This window comes from Varroa jacobsoni, unplaced genomic scaffold (assembly GCF_002532875.2).
Source record: "Varroa jacobsoni isolate VJ856 unplaced genomic scaffold, vjacob_1.0 scaffold_1134, whole genome shotgun sequence".
Taxonomy (NCBI): domain Eukaryota; kingdom Metazoa; phylum Arthropoda; class Arachnida; order Mesostigmata; family Varroidae; genus Varroa; species Varroa jacobsoni.
Window position 1 is genome coordinate 142,698 of NW_019214036.1, and position 21,425 is coordinate 164,122.

General features: G+C 43.5%; 1 protein-coding gene across 1 annotated transcript in view; it reads left to right on the forward strand.

Annotated features, from left to right (window-relative positions):
• The window catches only part of ft (cadherin-related tumor suppressor fat), a 61,577-nt gene that overhangs the window by 30,839 nt on the left and 9,313 nt on the right, over positions 1–21,425 (forward strand). The window contains exons 3-11 of the mRNA XM_086971165.1: positions 4,735–5,141; positions 5,276–5,474; positions 15,624–15,828; positions 17,117–17,260; positions 17,495–18,159; positions 18,354–18,859; positions 19,915–20,168; positions 20,356–20,737; positions 20,980–21,187. Coding sequence (XP_086827291.1) covers positions 4,735–5,141; positions 5,276–5,474; positions 15,624–15,828; positions 17,117–17,260; positions 17,495–18,159; positions 18,354–18,859; positions 19,915–20,168; positions 20,356–20,737; positions 20,980–21,187 — 2,970 coding nt within the window. The remainder of the gene's footprint in view (positions 1–4,734; positions 5,142–5,275; positions 5,475–15,623; positions 15,829–17,116; positions 17,261–17,494; positions 18,160–18,353; positions 18,860–19,914; positions 20,169–20,355; positions 20,738–20,979; positions 21,188–21,425) is intronic.

The window sequence follows — 21,425 nt, forward strand, 5'->3', positions numbered from 1 at the left end:
TATATATGCAGACAGACACAGAGAAAGAGAGAAGCAGGCGCTTGGCATCGTTCCACCGGTGCGAATCGATGCCGTAGGCGTTATTCATAGGATAATTAAATATTGAAGGATAGAAATATACGATGTCCAACGTACGAAGGGCATGCATAGCGGTGTGCCGGAATCAAATCGGCAAAGTTGTCAGGGAAGGCGAATAGTAATGATAGCCAGGTTAATTTTTCTTTTGCGGTGATTTGTTTTGGAGTCGGTAAGAAACAGTAGTTCGATGACCAGTTATCCTCGATGCGGTCAACTTGGCCGCGCCGTTAGAAGACTCGGTGCAGATTTCCTACGGCTACTTTGTCCGACACGTTTTATGATGAGCGAACTTGAACACGCAAGCCTCAGCATCTGAGCAGAAAACAGTATCACAAGGTTCTCTAACATCTGGTCCGGACTGTGAGAAAACAAATAACGCAATAACCGATCGTCGATTTCATACTGTGTTTCACTGGCCGACAATGATCTTCACGTTTGCTCATTTCAAAATTATCTACGTTCTCCGGTTAGTTACGGTGACGTTTCTAGCACGACTACTATTATTCTAAGACTCTTTTTTCTCCTATTGAAAAAAGGAGGAACCCTTGATGGGCCCATTTGTCGAACTTTTTCAAAAACCATTGTTTCGTTAAAATGGACTGCCCCTCACCGGATTTTTGTTTTAATGAAGTAAAATTAAAAAGCAATACAGCGGGCCTGATACTGCTCATTTATGAACCATGAACATCTATCAAACGGTATTTTCTGTGCTCGTCCCTTACGGTGAAGCCACTCAATGACTTCATCTGCTGTTGTCGCTATCACCGCAATTACCGAACGTGGGCAGTCATAATTAAGTTTAGAAGTAGAAATATAACAACAGAAAAGAACCAGGCCGAGCGAAATAAATGACCGAGGTAAAAATGCCGATGAGTAAAAAAAAAAGTGGCGTTTGAACATATATAAATATATTATGACTGACAAGTGCTAAAAGCATCGCAGCACATCCACCGCCAACTCGAAAAAGATTTTAACAAAACAGCTCTCATACATGAAACCATACAAAGCCAGAAGCCGTACCACATATTTATATGGCCACATATTATAAGAGCAATATATCTATTAACCTGCAATACCTTGAGAGATACTAGAAAAAAAAATACTAAAAAATAGAAAATGAGGAAGCGACCGTTCGGTGTCAATCCTTTATATATACATATATATATACACACGAGGAGAGAGAAGGGGACTGTTACGTTTTCAGATCCGTTTGTTTTATGCGGCGAAAATAACAATTTCACATAAAAGCATTTGACCAAACATCCCACATACGTACGGATCCTGTTTTCTTGGATCGAAAACGTTTGATTTCAAACGAAAACGGCACCAGTTCCTTGGTTATCTTTTTTGTTTACCGCGTTCCATTTTGTTACCTTAAAATTCGTGTGTGCAGCTCTAAGCGTTTGCCTTTCAAGAGAATTATATGCTATGGAATCTCGTAGCTCTGCTCACCTTCCAAACATGTCTTTATAAACTCTATGCAAAACATAATGTGAAACTAATAACTTATTATTAATGAGTATCCATTTTCTAACATGTTTTCTAAAAACGGGTCAATGTGTACTTTGATGTGACCCACTTGTACAGCGAGGGCTTGTATCTACTTCTCTGGAAGTTGACGCAGTTCGCAGGAACTGCACGACTATGAAGGCTTGAATGTTTTTCAGCATTGGCTGCCCGCGATTAGCAGCCACTATCCAACTAATTATTTGTTTTTAGAGCTTATCAAATCGCTTGATATAGTTGCTATACTTGGAATAGCAATGTATGTCTCGGGTGAACAAAGATACGAAATACGTTGTTTCAGGCTGCAATAACGTTTACTGCACGTCTATCTCAATAAGCATCATCCAAACACAAAAAATGCAGCAACAACATCACCTGAAGCACACGAAGTCACCCCATAAAATCGCATGGTTAAATCTTTAGATTGAGACCGCGCTGTACATTAGATTTGTCCTAACGGTGAGTAAACTTTTTGAACGCTCGGACAGTACAAAAGTGCCCTTGTTCAATCCTCATTGCCGCCTTCTTGTTGATCCGGCCTGATTCTTTTCTTCAGTAAGCGAGCGCTACCGACAGCGTCTGCAGGAAAAGTAACAAATCAAGATCCTTAGGCAGACACCTAGTTTTTCGCTTTGGTTCTTATTCGTTAATTTTTATTCATTCCATTCATGGCTGCCTTCGTGGCCCGCAGCTCACGACTGCGAGAACACCGACGAGTCTGATAGAGCCGTTTCACTTTGAGAAATGTTCTTGCATCTACCGACTCGAGTGTTACCTGAAATTCTCGGCTAAATGTATTGCTTAACTCGGCAGAACTAGCTACCATCGCTACTATAACTAGCAGTCGCCATACTCAGGCTACGATGACTACCAGTTGTTAACTAGTATGAGCACCTGTGTGTGACTGTACGGCAGAGCGTGCCATGTTTGAGGTCTGCTGTTAGAGAGATCGCAGGCCCACCACATGAATTATTTGTCCTACACGCTTATATACAAAGAGAGATGTGCATGCTGTTAATTTTGCTGCCGTTGCTGTTGCTTCTCCTAACGTCGGGCGAACCCACGATGAAGCTCGTAGGGTTCGTCTGGGGGGTAATATGTCAGGTCAGTTCCACTCACTTCGTGATCACAAGCCAAAGCTAATTCAACATCCGAATCGAACTTCGGTGAACGTCGAACAGCGAACATCGATCTACTGTCGCAGATCGAAGATCGACGGACACGACCGACTACCGCTGTTGTTACTGCAGCAGCCAATTGAGCATCGCCGACAGGAAGGTCGACTGATGTCGTGGCCCCTACCTACGACTCCAGCTCGCCGCCGCCATTTCTACTGCTGTCGTTGGGTCTTGTCTGACCGCTGTGATCTCTCTATACGCTAAAGCGACTTGTCTTTGCGTATATTTGCTTGCCTGTCTGTGTGTATACTGGGGGACAGGCGATACAGGTATACACGGCGGTTCACGACCGCTACGAGTCAGCTGGCGCTATTTGGTGGCACTGCTACTGCTAACGGAATCAGCGTCACCGCCAATCACCACGTCGTGAGGTGGCGTTTAACAGTCAGCGCGCAACAGAGGTAGCATCGGTGGCGGCAGCAGCAAGCGCAGAAATCAAGTGAAGCACTGATATGGTGTAGAGTAAGTGGCCGGTCAGCCACGCCAGCTGCCGCTGGCTTCGATCTTATGGCTTCTTCTGTTGCAGTCGATGTGTCCCTATGCGAAAAGTTATTTCTTCGATTCTGCCTCTGATTCAACAGCAGCAGCAGCGGCGGCGGCCGACAGGATTGCCTGTACAATCTGGCCATTCCGTTACCTGTGTTGCAGGTAGGACACGCACAGAAGTATGTGCATGTAGGCTCTGATGGCCAGGCTTGGTCAGGTGGGCCACCACTATGACTGAGTCACAACACTCTGCCGAACTGCGTAGCAACTTTCTTAGGTTGATACGGTAAAGAGGGCAAAGACAAGAGCTGCGGTCGTTGGATGGGAGGCACCTGAACCTAAAACGGATACTCGGTTCCTTCATGCTGGCATTTGTCTACACTGCGTGTCAACCCGAGGAGCGGATTAACGAACCTCTATAGTACAATGTATAAGAATAGATCTCAATAGGGATAAAAAAAATATATGAAAAAAAGAAAGGTTAGGTTCTGACTGGGCCAGCGTAGTGGGGTGTGTTCTTTAGCGTGCATTCTGAAAGAACCATTATATTGAGATATATGTGGGTGAACGAACATAACAGGGTTTGTATTGGTTGATTAATAATGAGCTAAATAACAAAATGCCTGAGTACAAGGCTGGGAGCGAACGGAGATAAAAGGCATGGAGAACAAGCCGACCACAAGTTTAAGTTCGGCGTTTAAATCAAATGATGTTGTTGCAAATGACACCCAGTGGTCCTATTATTGTACATTTAGGTTAGTCAAGTGATCTTTTATATTATGTTCTTTATTGTTTAGTTTAGGGTACGACCAGATGTAAAACTACGCGCCTTTCCAGTCTGGCGTGTAGATCTGACACGTTTTAATCAGATTACCAGAAAATGCTGCAAGATTGTACACTATACAACCATTTTTCATACAAAGAAACGTACGAAGCTGCAAAAAGCCACTATTTTAAGCACGCTATGGATGAGTAACTAGGGAGCTCACGTCACACAGCCAAGTGGCCGATGCTATATTTGCTCATCTAAATAGAATTCGAGGTAAACGCGCATCTTTAATTTTAGCCTATAATTATAATTGTCGTAGGCGGAGAGCATGTTAACCGACGTTCGATGTTTGTTCAAGTTTACAACAATGGAAGTTTCTTAAAAGTAACGTCCATGTTAAAGACTCTATAACATAAATCCGACCCAAAATTGGGCTGTAATGAGACAGCGGTGCGGTTAATTAAATGTCCTACTATGCCACTATTTCCGTGTGGACAGAGATGTTTGTTTTTCCATGTTAGGTTAGGTTACCTACACACAGTTTCAACTAACCCATATGAGTTCACAGCTTGTGACTCAACTATAGACAGACAGAAAAACAATTAACTGATAATTAATTCTGTTTTGCAATTATTGCTTAACATCAATTGAGGTACACTTTTGCCTCAATTACTATTACATAAATCGATACGTTCGACGATCTTCGCAATTTTTCAGGTAATCGTCGAAGTGACAGACAAGAATGACACTCCCCCACGTTTTTCTGGAGCACCGTACGCCCTACGACTGTCTGAAGACGCCCCTACAGGCTCAACCGTGTTGACCATTCGTGCAGACGATCCCGATCGCCAAGGCTCGATCAGTTTCGAAATTGTGAGCGACGCTAGTGAAAGTAACAGCGTGAATTTAAGTTCGACGGGATGCAGCAGTGGACAAGGAAACAATGACCATAGGCTTTTTCAAATGGACCCAATTCGGGGCCACGTGGTGCTTGCGGAACCCCTCGATCGCGAGCTTTGTCCTGAGCATCGGTTCACAGTTCGTGTTAGCGATGGCGTACAAAGCGCACTTACCCCTGTTATTGTTTCCGTACAGGACACCAACGACAATCCGCCAGTGTTCAGGTTAGAAGAAAAAAAGGTTTCCTTGCCACCTCAATCTATAACCGATCACTTAATTTTGGCGTATCGTAATCGTTCCCATACTATTATTACTATTATACATATCTAATTTGTTTTTACTTAATTTCTTATGGCAGTTCGTCAGTTGTATCGTTCGACGTGGCAGAAGACACTGCCCGAGGCACGCGCATTGGAGCACTTAAAGCCTCGGATGCTGATGCTGGTGCCAATGGTCAAGTATCCTTCTCCTTGCTCTCCGATTGGGGTAACGAGCTCTTTGCACTCAATCCTCACACTGGGGAGTTCACTCTTACTGCTAGCCTCGACTACGAACAGGTACGCTTGCGTTCAGCCGAACCTCATTTGGACCTTATAAAATGGTTTTCATGAACGTGCTCTTTAGCGATGGTAAAATTTCCTAATAGCCTTACAGAATCTCCAATTCAATTAGATGTATGGTGCGACTATATGTAATTATTGAGTATGAGCTTCCAAAGAAACTCCATGCTGTAAGGATATTAGAATGGATCAAATTCTAAGACACCAGTAGCTAATTACCCTATACCGCAAGACTGTTCAGTAGAAAACACTGCAAGATCGTTTGTTCGATATTTTTGCCCGATTGTTTTTCAACGATACTCCGCTAGTATTGCTGCTATTTATTTTATGGGTTAGATTCATAAATTAAAAGCCTGTCCGCTAATGACCGTTCAATTTCAGTGATAACGAAATGTAGCTGATGTCTTGAATGATGAGTAATTGGTTTCATCGCTGGTAACATTTTTTTCTAATCTAAAAATCATCTCTTGCTGGAAACACTAAATGTGTCCTCATCACTGATTTTTGTAAGTTGTAAGTTGTCCGGAAGCGAACATTGTATTATAGTTCGCCGATTTTTCGATCGATATCTGTTAAAGAGAGCGAAGTTGGTCCCATATGTACACATACATACGAATCTGTTGTTTGAAGTTTGTGTTTTGTTTCGCCAAGCTTCTCTAGTTAAGAAACAGTAGTCAATTTCGGTAGTAAACGGCGCTTCGAGACAATTTCGTGGGCCGACTGATGCGTATTTTGTTTACTGAACTCATCAAGCAGTGAACGGTTTAGGCCTGGCATGGCGCTTCTCGTTGCATTCCGTTTTCGGCGAAGTACCTTCTTCGAGCAGCATCTTCGCTTTTCGAACGGTTCGAGGATGCATGCGGGCAGCAGATATACATTAAAGTCAAGTGCGTCCTGCTTGCTCCAAGAGCTCTCACGCAACCGTATGCCATTGCTGCCTTGCGGACGGTGCGGCTGCTGCTGGCGATTACGAAATGGCCGCGGCAATACCAGCGACAGCAACAGAACCGAAAGAGCTCCTGCGTCTTCGTTTGTTGACGTAGAAGGAGCGCCTTTAACAGAAACTACTTGTTGCCGCTGTTGCTATAATGGCAGCACTAGCGGCGGAAGACATTCTACTGATTTTTGATATGTTGCTATTGTTGTTGTTGTTGTGCTGGATCTAGCTCTCATTGGCTGTGCCGCTCAATCTTGTGAGTCACCACTTTAAACAAAAGAGATACGTAAGAAGGAAAAGCAAGTTGAAACAACTGGCCGAAAGCGACAAACGCTGCCAAAAGGTGAGCACTGATCCAACATGCCCAAGCTCATCATCCTTTCTGTTGCCGGTACTGGTATTAGTAATTGGTGGTATCGTTAAAGGAATAGCTCGAGGGGCTAGACGATAATTCTTCTGTATTGCGACAACCCTATTAATATGGCTACAACTACAGGCGGGAGCTCTCGTAGTTGTAATAGACTGGTTTGCTCAGACGGGGCCACGGCACGTCTTTGCTCGCGTCGCGCTGCCTTGCGCGGCTTCTGACTCCGCTGCACCTGACCAACTGTGGCGTCTCCGGCTACAGCGACCTGGCCCACATTTTCGCTCGCGGGGGTAGTCAGTCAGCCACACCCCTGACTGTTTCTTATCGCTGCCTTCATTAAAATGCCTTCTAACTAGTATATATTCTACCTGTCCGATCGTTACCGAATTCTTCTGTACGGATATTGAGTACCTACAAATTCTAAGAAGCAACATTAGCAAAGAAAACGTCGTCTGTCGCCAGAAAGCGGTAAAATATGGTTACTTATTGACAGGCCCCGTACGACTCTTGCTGGAGATACGGCTTCGTATTGAAAACATACGCAGATGCATATACAATCGTTTTTTTCTGAATCTATTCTTTTCTTTACGACTAGACGAACAATAACTATGTAGTAAATAGAATTTAAATGAAGCATTATGAGGAGAACCGCAGCTACGGTTGAAACGTTTTCGGAAAAACGCGAAGTGCCAATTTTCGTAATGCTAATAAACCAGAGAGCGTGAATAGAGAACTAGCTAAATTCGGCAACGTAACTGTTGCAAAAGCTCACAACCGGCTTGCGTTATTAATTGGTAACATTTAGTATATGGCTTGAGAGGACCTGTTGGTGTGGCCTTAGAACAGAGAACAATGCATAGATGTACGATAGTTGTCTAAATTTGGCCGAAGGGTTCATTGTATAGCTTATTCGATATGTATATTGCCAACACTATGTAGTATTCGATTTCTCGTGAGGTAACCAGATGTTTACCATTGTTCCAGAAACGTACCAGAAAACAATATAATCATCTAGATTGATGGCATTGTACCTTAACGATACTTACGCTGTCAGTATTACGAGTCAACCAACCTATAATTCCCGCAAAATTATCGGTCCCACTAGGAAATCGTAGTACATGTAGCTTTGATGAATTTATGCGTTTCGATAAACTGCCTAATGGCGGCTTTTCAAATTCAATGAAACGCAATAGACTTACCTAGATCCTTATCTCGGTAAGCTGGCTGGAATAAATGTGCTCCGATCTTCTGTTCTAAACCTCTCCCAACGTCGTTTCGAAGCATAGCATTTAATAGAGGCCGGGTTCGCTGCCGCCGGCGGCGTTAACATGGTTGTGTTATACCGATGAGCCTGCGTGCGCGTCCATGGTTTTCTTCGTTTTGATAGAATGTATGCAAATGCCTGTCTTTCAGATTGTATCGTCCGTGAGGGCTGGCTGCATGTCAACAACGTTGTCAACTGCGAGTATTATGTACGTTGACCATGATAACGTTTTTAAACAGCATAATGCTACACCTGTGACGATTAAGGTAAATCGCCGTTTCAACGGCGAGGTGAGGAAGAGCTTTCGCTGTACTATACCGTTTGAAAAATGTATTTGTACGGTTAAAAAAGGGCCCTCTTTTGCTCAGCTGCAAAAATAGGCCCTGTGTCAACCGACAGCGATCTCTCAATTAAATGTAAAGGTTACTGTAAAGCTTTTCGGTGACTCGACATGTGTAAAATTTGAATTGACCTATTTGTTATTCGACCATACACCTACTTCCTGGGTATGAGACGTAAATTTCAACTGACATTTTGTTGCGGATGTGCCGTGGATTACCGAGATCTATATATACATTAGCCTGCACGAGATCCTATCGGCTTCGCCGAACCAACCTTGACGAATGAAGCTTTTCAACAGAATTTTTCATATATATGATAAATCATGCTGTGCGACTGTCGTCCTGGCACGGGTGTTCGACTCACGAATAGATCGTGAAAGGATCGTGGTTAAAAAATATTGTCTACAATTACGATTGCATCATGTGATAATTCCTCCTAGCAATCTACAATCAGGCAGGGTTGAGAAGGTCCTTCATCAATGCCGGCAATCAACTTGAGGCTTCTACTACAACTACAACAGCCACAGGGCAAGCAGTCATTAAAAGTATGAATTTCTACCAGGTAATAATTCTGAGTCGCCCATATCGCATCCTATATACCTGTCCGCTGCTGATTGAAATACCAGAGCACTAGCTCATTGTTTATTAATAATCAATATTGCGACGACATGACACTCCACTTCCTTTTTAGTGACAACGAAATGTCGCCACCTCGACGAGTGATCAGGTCGGCAAGACGTGTAATGACCGGAAGAGTCTACGTACGAAACTGATGCCTTTTCACTGAATAACGTTGCAGTTGTTGATCACACTGCTGTTGATTCCGTATGTGGAATATTTACGTGTACAAAATACGTGTGTACAGCGGACAGACGCAAGCCAACATCATCGACGATTTACTAATCTAGTACAGAAAGACAAGTCTATCTCGCTGTCTTTATCGTTTCCTCATTAACAGCAGCGTTCCTGTCTTCGCGCATCGCTGATATACGCACAGCAGAGCATTATGTGCATTGCGTAGCGTGGTATCGCATGGCAAGAGCTGACGAAATGGACAAACGGGGACGAGCTAACTCGTGTTGGTTCCAGTCCGGCTACGTAAAGTAGGAGATATTCAACAACGACGGAGTCGTCCGTCCAATTTTCCTTTTTCTCAATCACTCAACAAACACTCTTAAAGCCAACAAAAATCGCGCGATCCGCTTTGGTACAAAAGGTCCATCTGTTTCTCGGCTTGCTGGTCCCCCGCGATTCATTCTACAAATCCCACAGAACGCACTTCCGCCATACAGAGTGATGTTACTTTCTGCCTATGGCCGACGGGAGAGACGGGGAGAACGAAAGACGACGAAGTCATTACAGACAGTCCAGGCGGTAAGCCGCGAATATTTGGATTATGAAATCATATCTCGGACGAACGCACTTTTTTGTCGCTGGTTTCGTGGAGATATGATCGCAACGGTCGCGTCAACCCGTAAAATAATCCGCAAATGTCATCGCCGTCGCCATCGTCACATATGAACAGAAGACGATGATAAGCAGGCTCGCTGTCCGCAACAGTAGTCCCCTAACGACGCTGTGACCAATTCCAAAAGCTGCTCGAGCTACCGCACCAATGCAGCTGATATGCTTATCGCATAGGACAGGCATTATAAATCGTTGTGACGACAACGGCAACAACGCGAGGGCAGGGGGAAGTAGTGCAAAGTGTGGTCGACGAGCTCTCATAAGCGGCGTGCGTCATCCCGCGGCTTAACTGACAGTTCTTCGTTTGAATAACTAAAATCGTTCGTCTTTCGCTGACTTGCTTACCACTTCCGCAGCTCGTCGAAACTTTCGATGCCGGAACGTCGTGGACCATTGGCGTTATGACGTCTACAAAAAGCACAAGGAGCTAAGGGCACTAAGGAGGGTATGCGCGATGGAAGCACCCGTCTCGCAGCTTTAGCCGGTTTGTGACATCGGAATCGCGCTGCATTGTATTACAGATAAGAGGCACGAAGGGGGCATTGAGGATACGAAGTCAAACAGGAACCCAACGCAACAGAACACAAGGAGAATATGGGAAAAAGAAACATCAAAGGGATGAAATTACTTTCACAGATACTATGAAAAGGAGCCAAATCTATACTGAAATTGGGCAGTAAGGCATTTGATGGCTTGAAAAATTCGATTTCTTTTCTGTTCTAGCTTTGCCCGAAATAGACAAAAGGAACGATATATTCGATGGCCATTACAGCAGCCGCGGTGGGTTTAAAACACGGAAGATATTTTCTTCTTCTTCTATTGCAACACGTAGTAGTATGAGCTGCATTGGTCGTCAGCTTTGCAAAATTCTTTATTCGTTTTACTGTTAGAAGTTGAAGCGCAGCGTTGTCCGTTTATGCTTATACAATTGCTCCAATCGAGCTTTATTGAATGATTTTTGTCTGGACGAGTTTTAGGATTCTGCTTGTTATATAATAGAAAGCATATACAACTGTATTAATGGTAAAATTGTTCTGAATTGATCGATAATTTTACCAATTAGCAAAGGTTTTGTTGTTCATTTTTAATCTATCAGAAGATCGTTGACAGCACATTTTATCGGACATGCATCCCTGATGTGCTACTTGTGCCGGGTGTATGCATCATTGCACGTGGTTTGAACGCCATCAACGCATGTATGCGTGCACATTAGTAAATGAATAAAATAATCATAAGTAAGAGAAAAACGTATGCCCAAACCCGAACGTTAGCGCTCATCTGAAGAGCAGCTTCATGACTTAGTTGACAATCAACATTAGCCAGTAGAGTCTCGTTTTGCTAGGGCATCTTTTGGAGAAGACCTCAGTTGGACGGATATAGCATGCTAGATGTCTTGCCATGGCAAGAACTATTGCCGGCGCAATTGTATAAACGCATCCGAAACAACAACAAAATATATATACTAAACGATCCCAATTTTCATATTGATTTGGGTTTATTTGTTGCTCACTCTGTACGAGTCTAATGAATGGGCTTTATGACAGAGCTGGAGAAGGAGTTACTGGTCTCAACTCGAAACGTTCTAATGTTATAGCGTCCAGCAACAATAGTTTGCGTTGCCAGCAGAGAGACTATGTAATTGATGTGCAAATGTAGTCTGCTGGATATTGTACATGCTTACTTAAATCTGTTATATAATCCACTGACCAGCTAAAATTGTATAGAGACAGAGGAAGCGCACAGGGAATGCTACTGCTTTGAAATTAACTCTTCCGGATAATATCCATGATTATATCTTCGGACTACAAGCTAAACAAATGCAAAGTCGACGAAGCGCGCTCTGAACGCTGTGTCATTTGATGAACTTGATCCAAGCGAAAATAGGAGAAAGGTGACTTTTGACTAATCAACTTGTCCTCACTTTGCCTGTATAATCTACGCTGACTCATACGGTGTGGTCGTAACTGATAGCACAATCTGATTGTGAGCTTGATGCTCAGACTTATCATTCTTTATATAAGTCCTTGGCAGCTTCAACACAGCGTGTTCAATGAATAGGGCAGAGTAATTGTGGTTCTTTCTCGTGTATCCTCTTCAAATTGACGATCTTCGTTGTTTACCTGCACGCCAAGCTTCGTTTTTGAAAGTCCGTATCGAAAATAGATACTACTATGAACGCATTCGTATAATATTCTGTGAAAATAAGCGCCCAGGTTCATCGTCGGCCCAACAGGATCAATAGAAATTTATAAGATCTATTAAAGAATCTTATTCGACTATTAAATACATATAGTTTATACTATTGTATGATATAATATGTACGTGCACATTCTCCTTCTGCGTATCGTATTTGTATGGCCCATAAAGAGGCGCACTTCTAGACTAGCTATGAGCCTGCACGAAGGTTGGGCCCGTTGAATTTGCCCATTCAAATGGGCTTTAGTGCTTCTTCACTCATCTATCACAGATTGAGGGAAGAGGACCTCCGACCATGTCAAGAACCGCGCGACTGAAAAGAAATACAACTAGCGAACCAGCCTAGCCGTCACCATTTCCTTTATAGCCGCTTAGTGGTCTGTTGTCGGTTCACTCATTGGATTGCCTTGACTGGTTTCGACTCAACAGTGCAGTACCGTCTACGCCAGTGTGGCGGCCGCAGTGACGTCTTGCGACGTTCTTCAAACGCCGCTGGATAGTAACAACTGTTTTCACCTCCCTCCGATCTTCTTTGGCTTCTGCATGTCTTCTTAACAGTCCTACAATGGTACAGTTTTTTTTTTCTGTGTCTTCTTTTTCAGCTATCTCCGTTCACCCAAACCGGTTTTCCTTCCTGGCTTCGTTTGCTTCGGGTTGACTCACCGCTCTTTAATCCTGCCTTCACTTTCATGCGATATTCTTATTCCGCAGGCGGTTCTCTAGCGGAGATCGGTCGATCCGTTCGCCGCCGGTAGGTCGGCAGACGTTTAGCGCCAGCATTGCTAGTGACGCAGTCACTGCAGCGTTATGTGTCCATAAGCGTATACAGGTCTTAAGCGAATATAAGTCTGCCACACCAGTGGCTAAACGCTCTGCTGCCGTTTTTACTTATTACTACCGCGTGTAGTTCGCTTGCTTTTCTTTTTCCTCTTTGTCTGCCTCCTCGATAACTACCTGTTCTACGTAGTTTTGTTGTTGTTGTTAATTATTATTAATATTGTTGTTGTCCTTACCGTATGTGTGCTTCCCTCCATTCCTGCATAGCGTTATTGTGCCTTTTTTTCGTGGTCTTCTATTTTTAGGAAAATCTCGATCTGTCTCAGTCCTCTTCGTTCTTCGCCTGATGAGTTGGTTGTTAGGCCGTGTCAGTTCCTCTAGCCGTTTGTTGCTGCTGCTGTGCTTCGCTTAATGCTTGTAGCTGATGTTTGGTCGGCGGTCACTAGTCAGCAGCAGCAGTAGTCGTCGTCGGCGCAGCAAAAGCAGAAACTACCAGCAGCGCACGCCATAGTTAACCGAACCACCGGTTGATTCGTACCGTTCCGTCACTGTTGTCTATATATTGAGCGTGTGGAGTCGAAACCACTATGTTGAATAACATCAGTATTATAACCAGCAGAAGCAGCACGTGTATTCGAGTGGTAGACGCTTCTTCCGTGGCGCGGCGGCGGCGGCTGCTACAGTCTTGCTGCGAAACAACGTCGGCCAAGCGCCAGCAATCGTTGAAATCAAGTAAAGCGAAGTCAAAGGGCCTCCCTCGGGTTCGCTTCAAACGAGTCCCGGTTCGTTCGTCGCCGCTGCTGGAGACGCTGACTGAGCTTGTTCTTCAACAGCAGCTGTAGTGATCTTCGACCAACATGGTTTAGCAACAAGTCATTGGCAGCAGTTCTGTCCCTCAGCCATTCGCACTACTCTTTTCGCTCAGTCGCTCCCGTCCGTATTCGCTCGCGCACTTCAGTAGTTTCGGTGGCAACTTCATTTCACACCGCTTCACTCAGTCGTCCCACTGTTTCAAGCTGCTGTTGACATTGGCATTGACGCAGCCGAAACTCGGCTAGCGAATCGCTGACGCTGTTGGCGGGGCGCCTGATGACGCGCCTTGCTTGGCGTCGTTCTCACACGTTAAATTCCTCCGCAACGAAACGGACGACCCCGTCAGAGAGAGCGATATGGTTCGGTCGGATCGACGTTGCTTGTCGGCGGCGGTCGTTCAAATGAACCAGATGTATTTACGAAAGCCGGTCACTCGCTAGTCCGCTCACTGGCCATTTAGTCTGCTTGCTGGGCTAGTTGGGTCGACTGACTTGTTGGTTGATATTAGCCCTTTGGCCACTTAGTACTACTACTATACAGAGTGAAGCTGGTCCGCGTTGGTCATTAGTTGCTCTTGGTAGTCCCCGCTATTGGCTTCCGTATCCGCTGCCGGTCTGAGGCAGCCGAGAGAATATTGTTGAAACGTTTGATAAGCTTCGCTGCTTTACTTCGCTCTCTTTCTGCTCCTATTTCGTCGTTTCGATCGTGCCTTAATAGAAGTCGATTTGTCTTTCTCGCGCGTGTTTGTTGCAATGTGATGCACTTTATAGATGTCGTCGTTCTCCCGGCCGTTCGGGCAGAACCACACAACAGAATGTTTGCACCCGAAAAAAACTACAGCCAGTAGTTTAGAAGAACATGCGATCGTGCTAGTTTGTTGCGATGCAACAATTAATAAACACTCGTATATTAAAGCCTACATTTCGGCAGGGAGAGAACGGAAAGACTACTGACTAGTGATATATCGAAATTTTTATGATGTCTGTCATTGCTTCGGCGGCCGAAGCATATCATCTTACCTTTATTACGATTTGAGCTTTATCCCTCTTTAATCGAAAAGTAGACACTACCCATTGTCGAAAGTGAGAAAAGCCAAATCACACAGTAGCTGTCGAGGGGAACTGATCTGGATCGTACTCGCAATCCATTGCTACAAATTGAATATGACACATTCTGTTCAATAGAAGAAAAGCACACTATTTTCGCAAATAAAAAGGCGCTGCATTTCAGAACGCGAGTAGAAGAGGTACGTTCAGTCTTTGTACTTAGGAAGATTGAAGATCGATTGCGCTAAGAAAAACGACACATCACGCAATTATTTGTAACCTGCTTACAGTTTTTAATCATTGTGTCAATCACATTGTGTGTAAACACTTCAACTTGTACATTCTCCAAACGCAATAACACGTACAAAAACGGTGGAGATTTCAGTAAAGGACGCAGTGGTGTCGATGTCGTGAGTGTGCGCGAGCTGCCAGCAAGGAGCAGCACAAACCAAGGATTTCCTCTTATGACTTGAATTGTACAAAATGTCTGACAATCAAGATAGCATATAGGCACTTTATATTGGTTACAAATACTGTTTCGTAAGAAGAAGAAGAAGAAGTTTTATAGAAGCTTCCCTCTAGAGTCAACTTTTTGAGATGAGACGCAGATTTAGGTTTGTAGAAAATTTCCGATTGATCCAACTCCTGGTTTCTTTTAGTTTATGACCTATCGTTATAGGACCTTTCTTCGTGAATAAAAAAAAAGTGCTTTCTACCGATGACTCATTGATAAAGTTCAGATGGAATACTATTGATCAGTAGATCTTCATTTGTCTCGGTCTTCCGGCCAAGCGGCTGTACTATCGAAAAGGCAGACAACTAAAAAAAAAAATAGCCCAAATAGACGTTTCTCTACCTACACTTTTATGTAACGGAACTGAAAGAACTAAATTAATTTGCAAGCACATTTAATTTCTTCAATTGCGGAATTTTTACAGTATCAACATTATGTGTTGGTTGTACTCGCCCAAGACGGTGGATCCTCAGTGCGTCTTTCAGCTACGGCAACAGTTTACGTTAACGTGGTAGACGTGAATGACAATGCACCGATTTTTGATCCTCAATCGTACTCAGCCGAACTGACAGAGGATGCTGCAGTTAACTCACAGGTTATCAAGGTGCAGGCTACAGACCTCGATGGCGGTAAGCATTAGTATTTTTGATTTTTGAAAAAGCTTAAAGTAGCGTCAATGCAAAAATGCAGAAAGTGCCTATTCTAGTGGTCTTAGCGGTTAAGGCGCGACGATGCCACGTAACGCGTGTCATATTAGCTGACGACCCAATAGTATCTGCACTTTTTACAACTTAACTGGGCGAAGTGGACGGGTAAGTACTACCGTATAGCGTCGATTATTATCATATTCTCATGATGTAAGGTAACAAGTCAATATAGAAATAAGCACGCTAATTATTCTGTATGAAAGGAGATGAGTATTAAGTATAATTAGATTTCGTTCCGCGTTTTTGATCCCTTACCATTCCATTTAAAAATACTTGTACCGTACCTAAATCTCAGCAACACATTAGCTGATGCGGCCTGAAAGTCCTGCTTTTTCGTTCTTGTCTTTCTGCACTCATTACTTGATGTGTTTATTTATGTCGGACGCCTAATTTTACAGTGTCTTTCAGATAGAACTTTGACCGTACCTTGCTATTGTCGGGTACACCTTTTTTGTATAAAGACGACAGTGCAACTTCACAATGGCACACACGAGGTCTTCAGCCTCTGCTCTATGCTTGAAGACAATTCAAGCCAAACGAGAGATTTCGAAAATATATCAACCACTAACAACGAATAGCGAAGTCGAACACATTTACGAAGCCTGCTGTTCGCCTTCTTTTACTTGCCCCTTGTCTATACGTTGTCGAGAGGCTATAATGCGATGATGACAAACGGCATCAGCAAAGAAGTTACGGCGCCTGTGGGTACTGAACGACGCTTCTTCGGGCCGCGGCAGCGAGGTTACTGGTAGAAGCTTCCGTCGCTGTTAGAACACTTTTATGACAGACTGATAGTTGTTGATGTTTATTGTTTTTACGTGTATAGGCTTCTGTACGTAGGGTATGCGTATATATTGCCCTTAGCTCGGTAAAAACATTTGCTCCTCTTAATCACTGAACGTGAAGCGCTCTGAAAAAAGACCGCTATACAAGTGCAAGTTTACTGAAAAAGATAACTAGCAAATAATAACACGTGATTGGTTTTATGTACGCGTAAATGTATCTTACTTATTGATACGTTTTTTATTTTATTAAAAATACATCTGTTTTGTCGATTAACCTTAATATAGGTAATCCTTGACGGAACAACTACTGTTGGCTGAAATCAATTATTATTTGTGTAATTATTATTGTTTAACAAATACTTAAAGCTTAATTACCAGCGCAAATTGTTATTAGAGGTTCATGTCATTTATATATCGTATTCCAGGTTTAAACGGTGATATCGCGTACTCAGTCCTTGAAGGAGATGACGAAGAACAGTTTTCGATCTCAGACGGAGGTGTAATTTCCACCCGATTGCCACTGGACAGAGAAACGAAATCTTTATATAACCTAGTTGTCCTTGCTCAAGGTATGAAGACGACCTATTGTTAGATTTGCTTGATATTTGGACTAACTGTTATCTGTAGAAATAGCTCCAAACGTGATTGTTGAAAATGCCAATGTTGAAAATGTTGTGCCAATATGTTGCTTTTCGTCACGGAACTGGTCATTGAGCCTGACACGCGCACGACTAGCATCCATAAGTTCCTTGCTGAACTAAAGTTGTGTCTATTTTTTCTCTTTGCGTACGTTTAATAAACAGATCGAGCTGCAGTTATATCGCAACGCCTCTCATCGACGTGTCAGGTGTCGATAGTCGTACGTGACGTAAACGATGTCACGCCAAATTTCATTACCCCCAACGTAACCTCCATTGTTGAAAATGCGCCAATCAATGCCATTGTAATGGCTGTTAAAGCCGTCGATGGTGATGAAGGAGCAAATGCGTTTGTGGAATACTCGCTTGCCAGCGATAGCGGTCACAATGGCATGTCTTCGAGCTATGGCGGACAGCAGCGCTTCTCGATTGGTTCAGTAGATGGATTACTTCGAGTGGCCGGCATACTCGATAGGGAGAGAGCAGCAATGCATGTTGTGCACGTGGTAGCCAGGGATCGGGGCACACCGGCACGTTCAGCGACTGCTGCGGTTACTGTGAACATTCTGGACGATAACGATCATTCGCCACAATTCGAGCGCCCACAATGGAGTGCCACCGTTAGTGAGATAGCCCCGACAGGTTTTGCCGTACTCAACGTGTCGGCCACTGATGCTGACGCAGGCCCGGCAGGAAAGGTGCGCTACGCTATCGTTGCTGGTGATCCAAATCGCGACTTTGTAATCGATGAAGATAGCGGTACGCTACGCGTCAGGAAAACTCTAGACCACGAACGTAAAAGCCGATATGTTATCACCGTACAAGCTGAGGTAAACACCTATGCATAAAACGCGAACGGTAAAATGATTTCGATGACGCGGAGAATTAGCGCGTTCAAATTTGCTCATTATACCGAAACAACTATATACTAGATCGGATTACGGCCTAAACTCTCTTTTTTAGGGTTTTCTACATTGACAGCAAGTTTACTATCTGAATTTCGTGCGGTTTCTAAATTTTATAGGATAGCGCCAGTGAAACACGTTACGATACAGCTTCAGTCAGTATCACTTTAAAGGACGTCAATGATCGAGCGCCTACCTTTGCGCATTCACCGTACGAGGCCGCTCTGGCTGAAAATACCCCTGTGCCTCCAGGGGGAACGCTAATTGGCAGATTGGCAGCTTCGGACGCCGATGCAGAATTAGGAGAACTCCACTATCGGCTTCTAGCAGGCGATCGTTCGCTGTTCCGCGTCAATTCAACGACAGGTGATGTTTACATTTTACGTAGCCTCGATCGGGAGCGCACGCCGCTTGCTCACGCTACAATCGCCGCAGTCGATTCAGGCTCTCCGCGACTAACGGGAACAGCATCGCTTGTATTGCGGGTGGCCGATGTTAACGACAACTCGCCTGTGTTTGAACGTGGTTCGTACGAGTTGCACGTCATGGAAAATCAGCCTGCGGACACTTTTGTTCATATATTGAAGGCACGTGACGTCGACGATGGGCTCAATGCACAACTCAGGTAAGCGGGATTTAGATAAAAAGTACTTAGAAAAGACAAAAAGGTGATTCAGACCAGGATACAGCTTTGCGTTTGGTTGATATTAACAAACGTTTCCATTATTCCCAGGTTCATAATCATTCATTATTTCATCCCATAAGTTTCCTACCTAAAAAGCGCTTTCTCGAGAACGGAAAACAAGGCCGTTATAAATATATTTGTTAGAATTTTATTGTATTTGTCATATCTGACTTCGACACGTACTGCATAATCCGTTGCCGTTCAAAAACCTTCACCGTTGATTTAACTTACGCTTTTTGTATATATGAAAAAAATCATCTGTGTTAAGCTTCAGTTGACAAGCAATTTATTGCGGTTTTTTGTCAAGTTTCTACCAATCTATTATCTCTTCTGTATGATTCATGTAAATGCGACGGGATTTAGTTAATCAGCGAGGCACTCTCTTTATGGATATTACTGAACAAATTGGTCGTGCTTCCGGTCTGTCTCTTACGTCACGCGTATAATACATCCACGTTTGTATTGATATCTGTGCGTGATGTATCTATCCTCTCTTATGGATGTTTGAAGTCCATTTAGTAGCTGCGTATATATTATGTGTGCGTTTGTACGCAGCTAAAATAAACGTTCTTAGACATACACGGACTAAGATAACGTAGACAATATTTCTGTAACACTAATGGAGTCCGCCAGTCAACCAACAAACTATCTTGATAGGAAGAGTCAAGCAAAGTATATAAAAACGTCTCAATTTCAACGCCCGCGCGCATACCCCGCAGAGGGCGTTAATGTCCAACGTGGCACGATAAATGTTTATTGTGACTAGTAGTTACTAGATTGATTTCGTACTCTTATAATAAATGGTTTTTACGGACGATTGTGAACCCGTCATTTGAAAGTCTACACAAATGCGTCTCTTTTTATTAGGTTAGAACCCGCAATGGCACACCAACGGTGTGCATGTTCATCATACTACTGCATTTCATTGTATTTCATGTGGTTACCCGTGTTAAAGGTTATCTAACTCAGGATGCTATTGGTTTTGTTCTAAACAGGTATTCTCTTGAAGATTCTAGTCAATTCTTCTCGTTAGATGGCAGCACTGGTGAACTGCGGACATTGCGTCCTCTTGATCGCGAGACCACTGCTGTGTATCATTTGCGCGTTAACTGCTTAGACCGCAACGGAGGCGATGGAAGTCGTCGAGCCCAGGTCAACGTGACAGTTCATGTTGATGACCAGAATGATAACGCGCCACAGTTTGACAGGAGCGTCTATGAAATCCGAATTTCGGATAATGCCAACGCTGGTACGGCTCGAACTGGACAACTTGTTCTTTTCCCGCTGATGATTTTGCCCTTTTGTGGTTGTTTGATTACGTAAACTATAAATAGTGCGTATGATGTTATTGTAAAATACATGGCGTTATAACATACTAATTGTGACTTTTATAGGTTTACGCAAAAACTGATGTTATTTTTTTTTTATATGTTTAGGACATTTTGTCTTTGGAACACAAGCACGTGATGCAGATTCGGGTGCGAACCGCCGTGTGGCCTATCAGTTAGCAGGATCTGATGCTGGACTATTTCAAGTGGATGCCTATACTGGAGTGGTGAAGTTGGCGCATCGTTTGCCAACTCGCAGCCTCGGCAGTTCCAGCGTACCATTCGAAATTCGGATTTTCGCCACTGATAGAGGCGTAGTGCCTTTATCAACTAATGCGACGCTTCGTGTCCGAGTTCACAAACATGATGAATTTCCTGTGTTTTTGGCTGGACGAAGGGAGTTCATCATAGGCGAAGACGCACCCATGGGAAAGCGTCTGACAAGAGTACAAGCGAAAACATCTATTCGTCCTGCAGAAATCCTTTATGGGTTAGTTTTGCTGTAATCTAACGTGACGCAAATTATTGGTCGCACCGAAGTAGTAATGATACTGTTTTAGGGCAAATACGACGAATTCATGTATGTTCATAGTAAAGTGCCTGTTTTTTTAAATATTGTCTACTCAACAAAATGGAATCTTCCTATTCTAGGTTTTTCTCCCAAGAACTAGAATGTTTCAGCTTATTTTTCTTCCAATCAATCGTATTTAATTGTAACTAATCAATTTTCAGCGTTGCTGGCGGTAACATGGATAACGTGTTTTCGGTAAACGCCCAGAATGGCGAAGTAAGTGTGGTCCAATCACTTGATTTTGAGACTACCCCCTCATTTCGACTGTGGCTGCAAGCTGAAGATAGGGTGTCGGGGCTTGCCGCTTTTACCGAACTTTCCATCGTGGTTACGGATGTCAATGACAATTCACCGATCTGCAAACAATTGGTAAATATTGCCTTGACATTACCTATAATATTTATATTTTTAGTGTGCTTTAAAAAGTCCTATTTATTTTACATTTGCATTCTGTTTAGCAACGTAATGAGAATCAATTTTAAGGTTGGGGGTGCGATATTATTCAAATACAAAGCTTGAAACAGTAAAATCTAGAATATTATTATAGCTGGGTGCCCGGCGCGCTACCCAGTACGCCAAAGCGACAATTAATTAAATTAGTACCTTG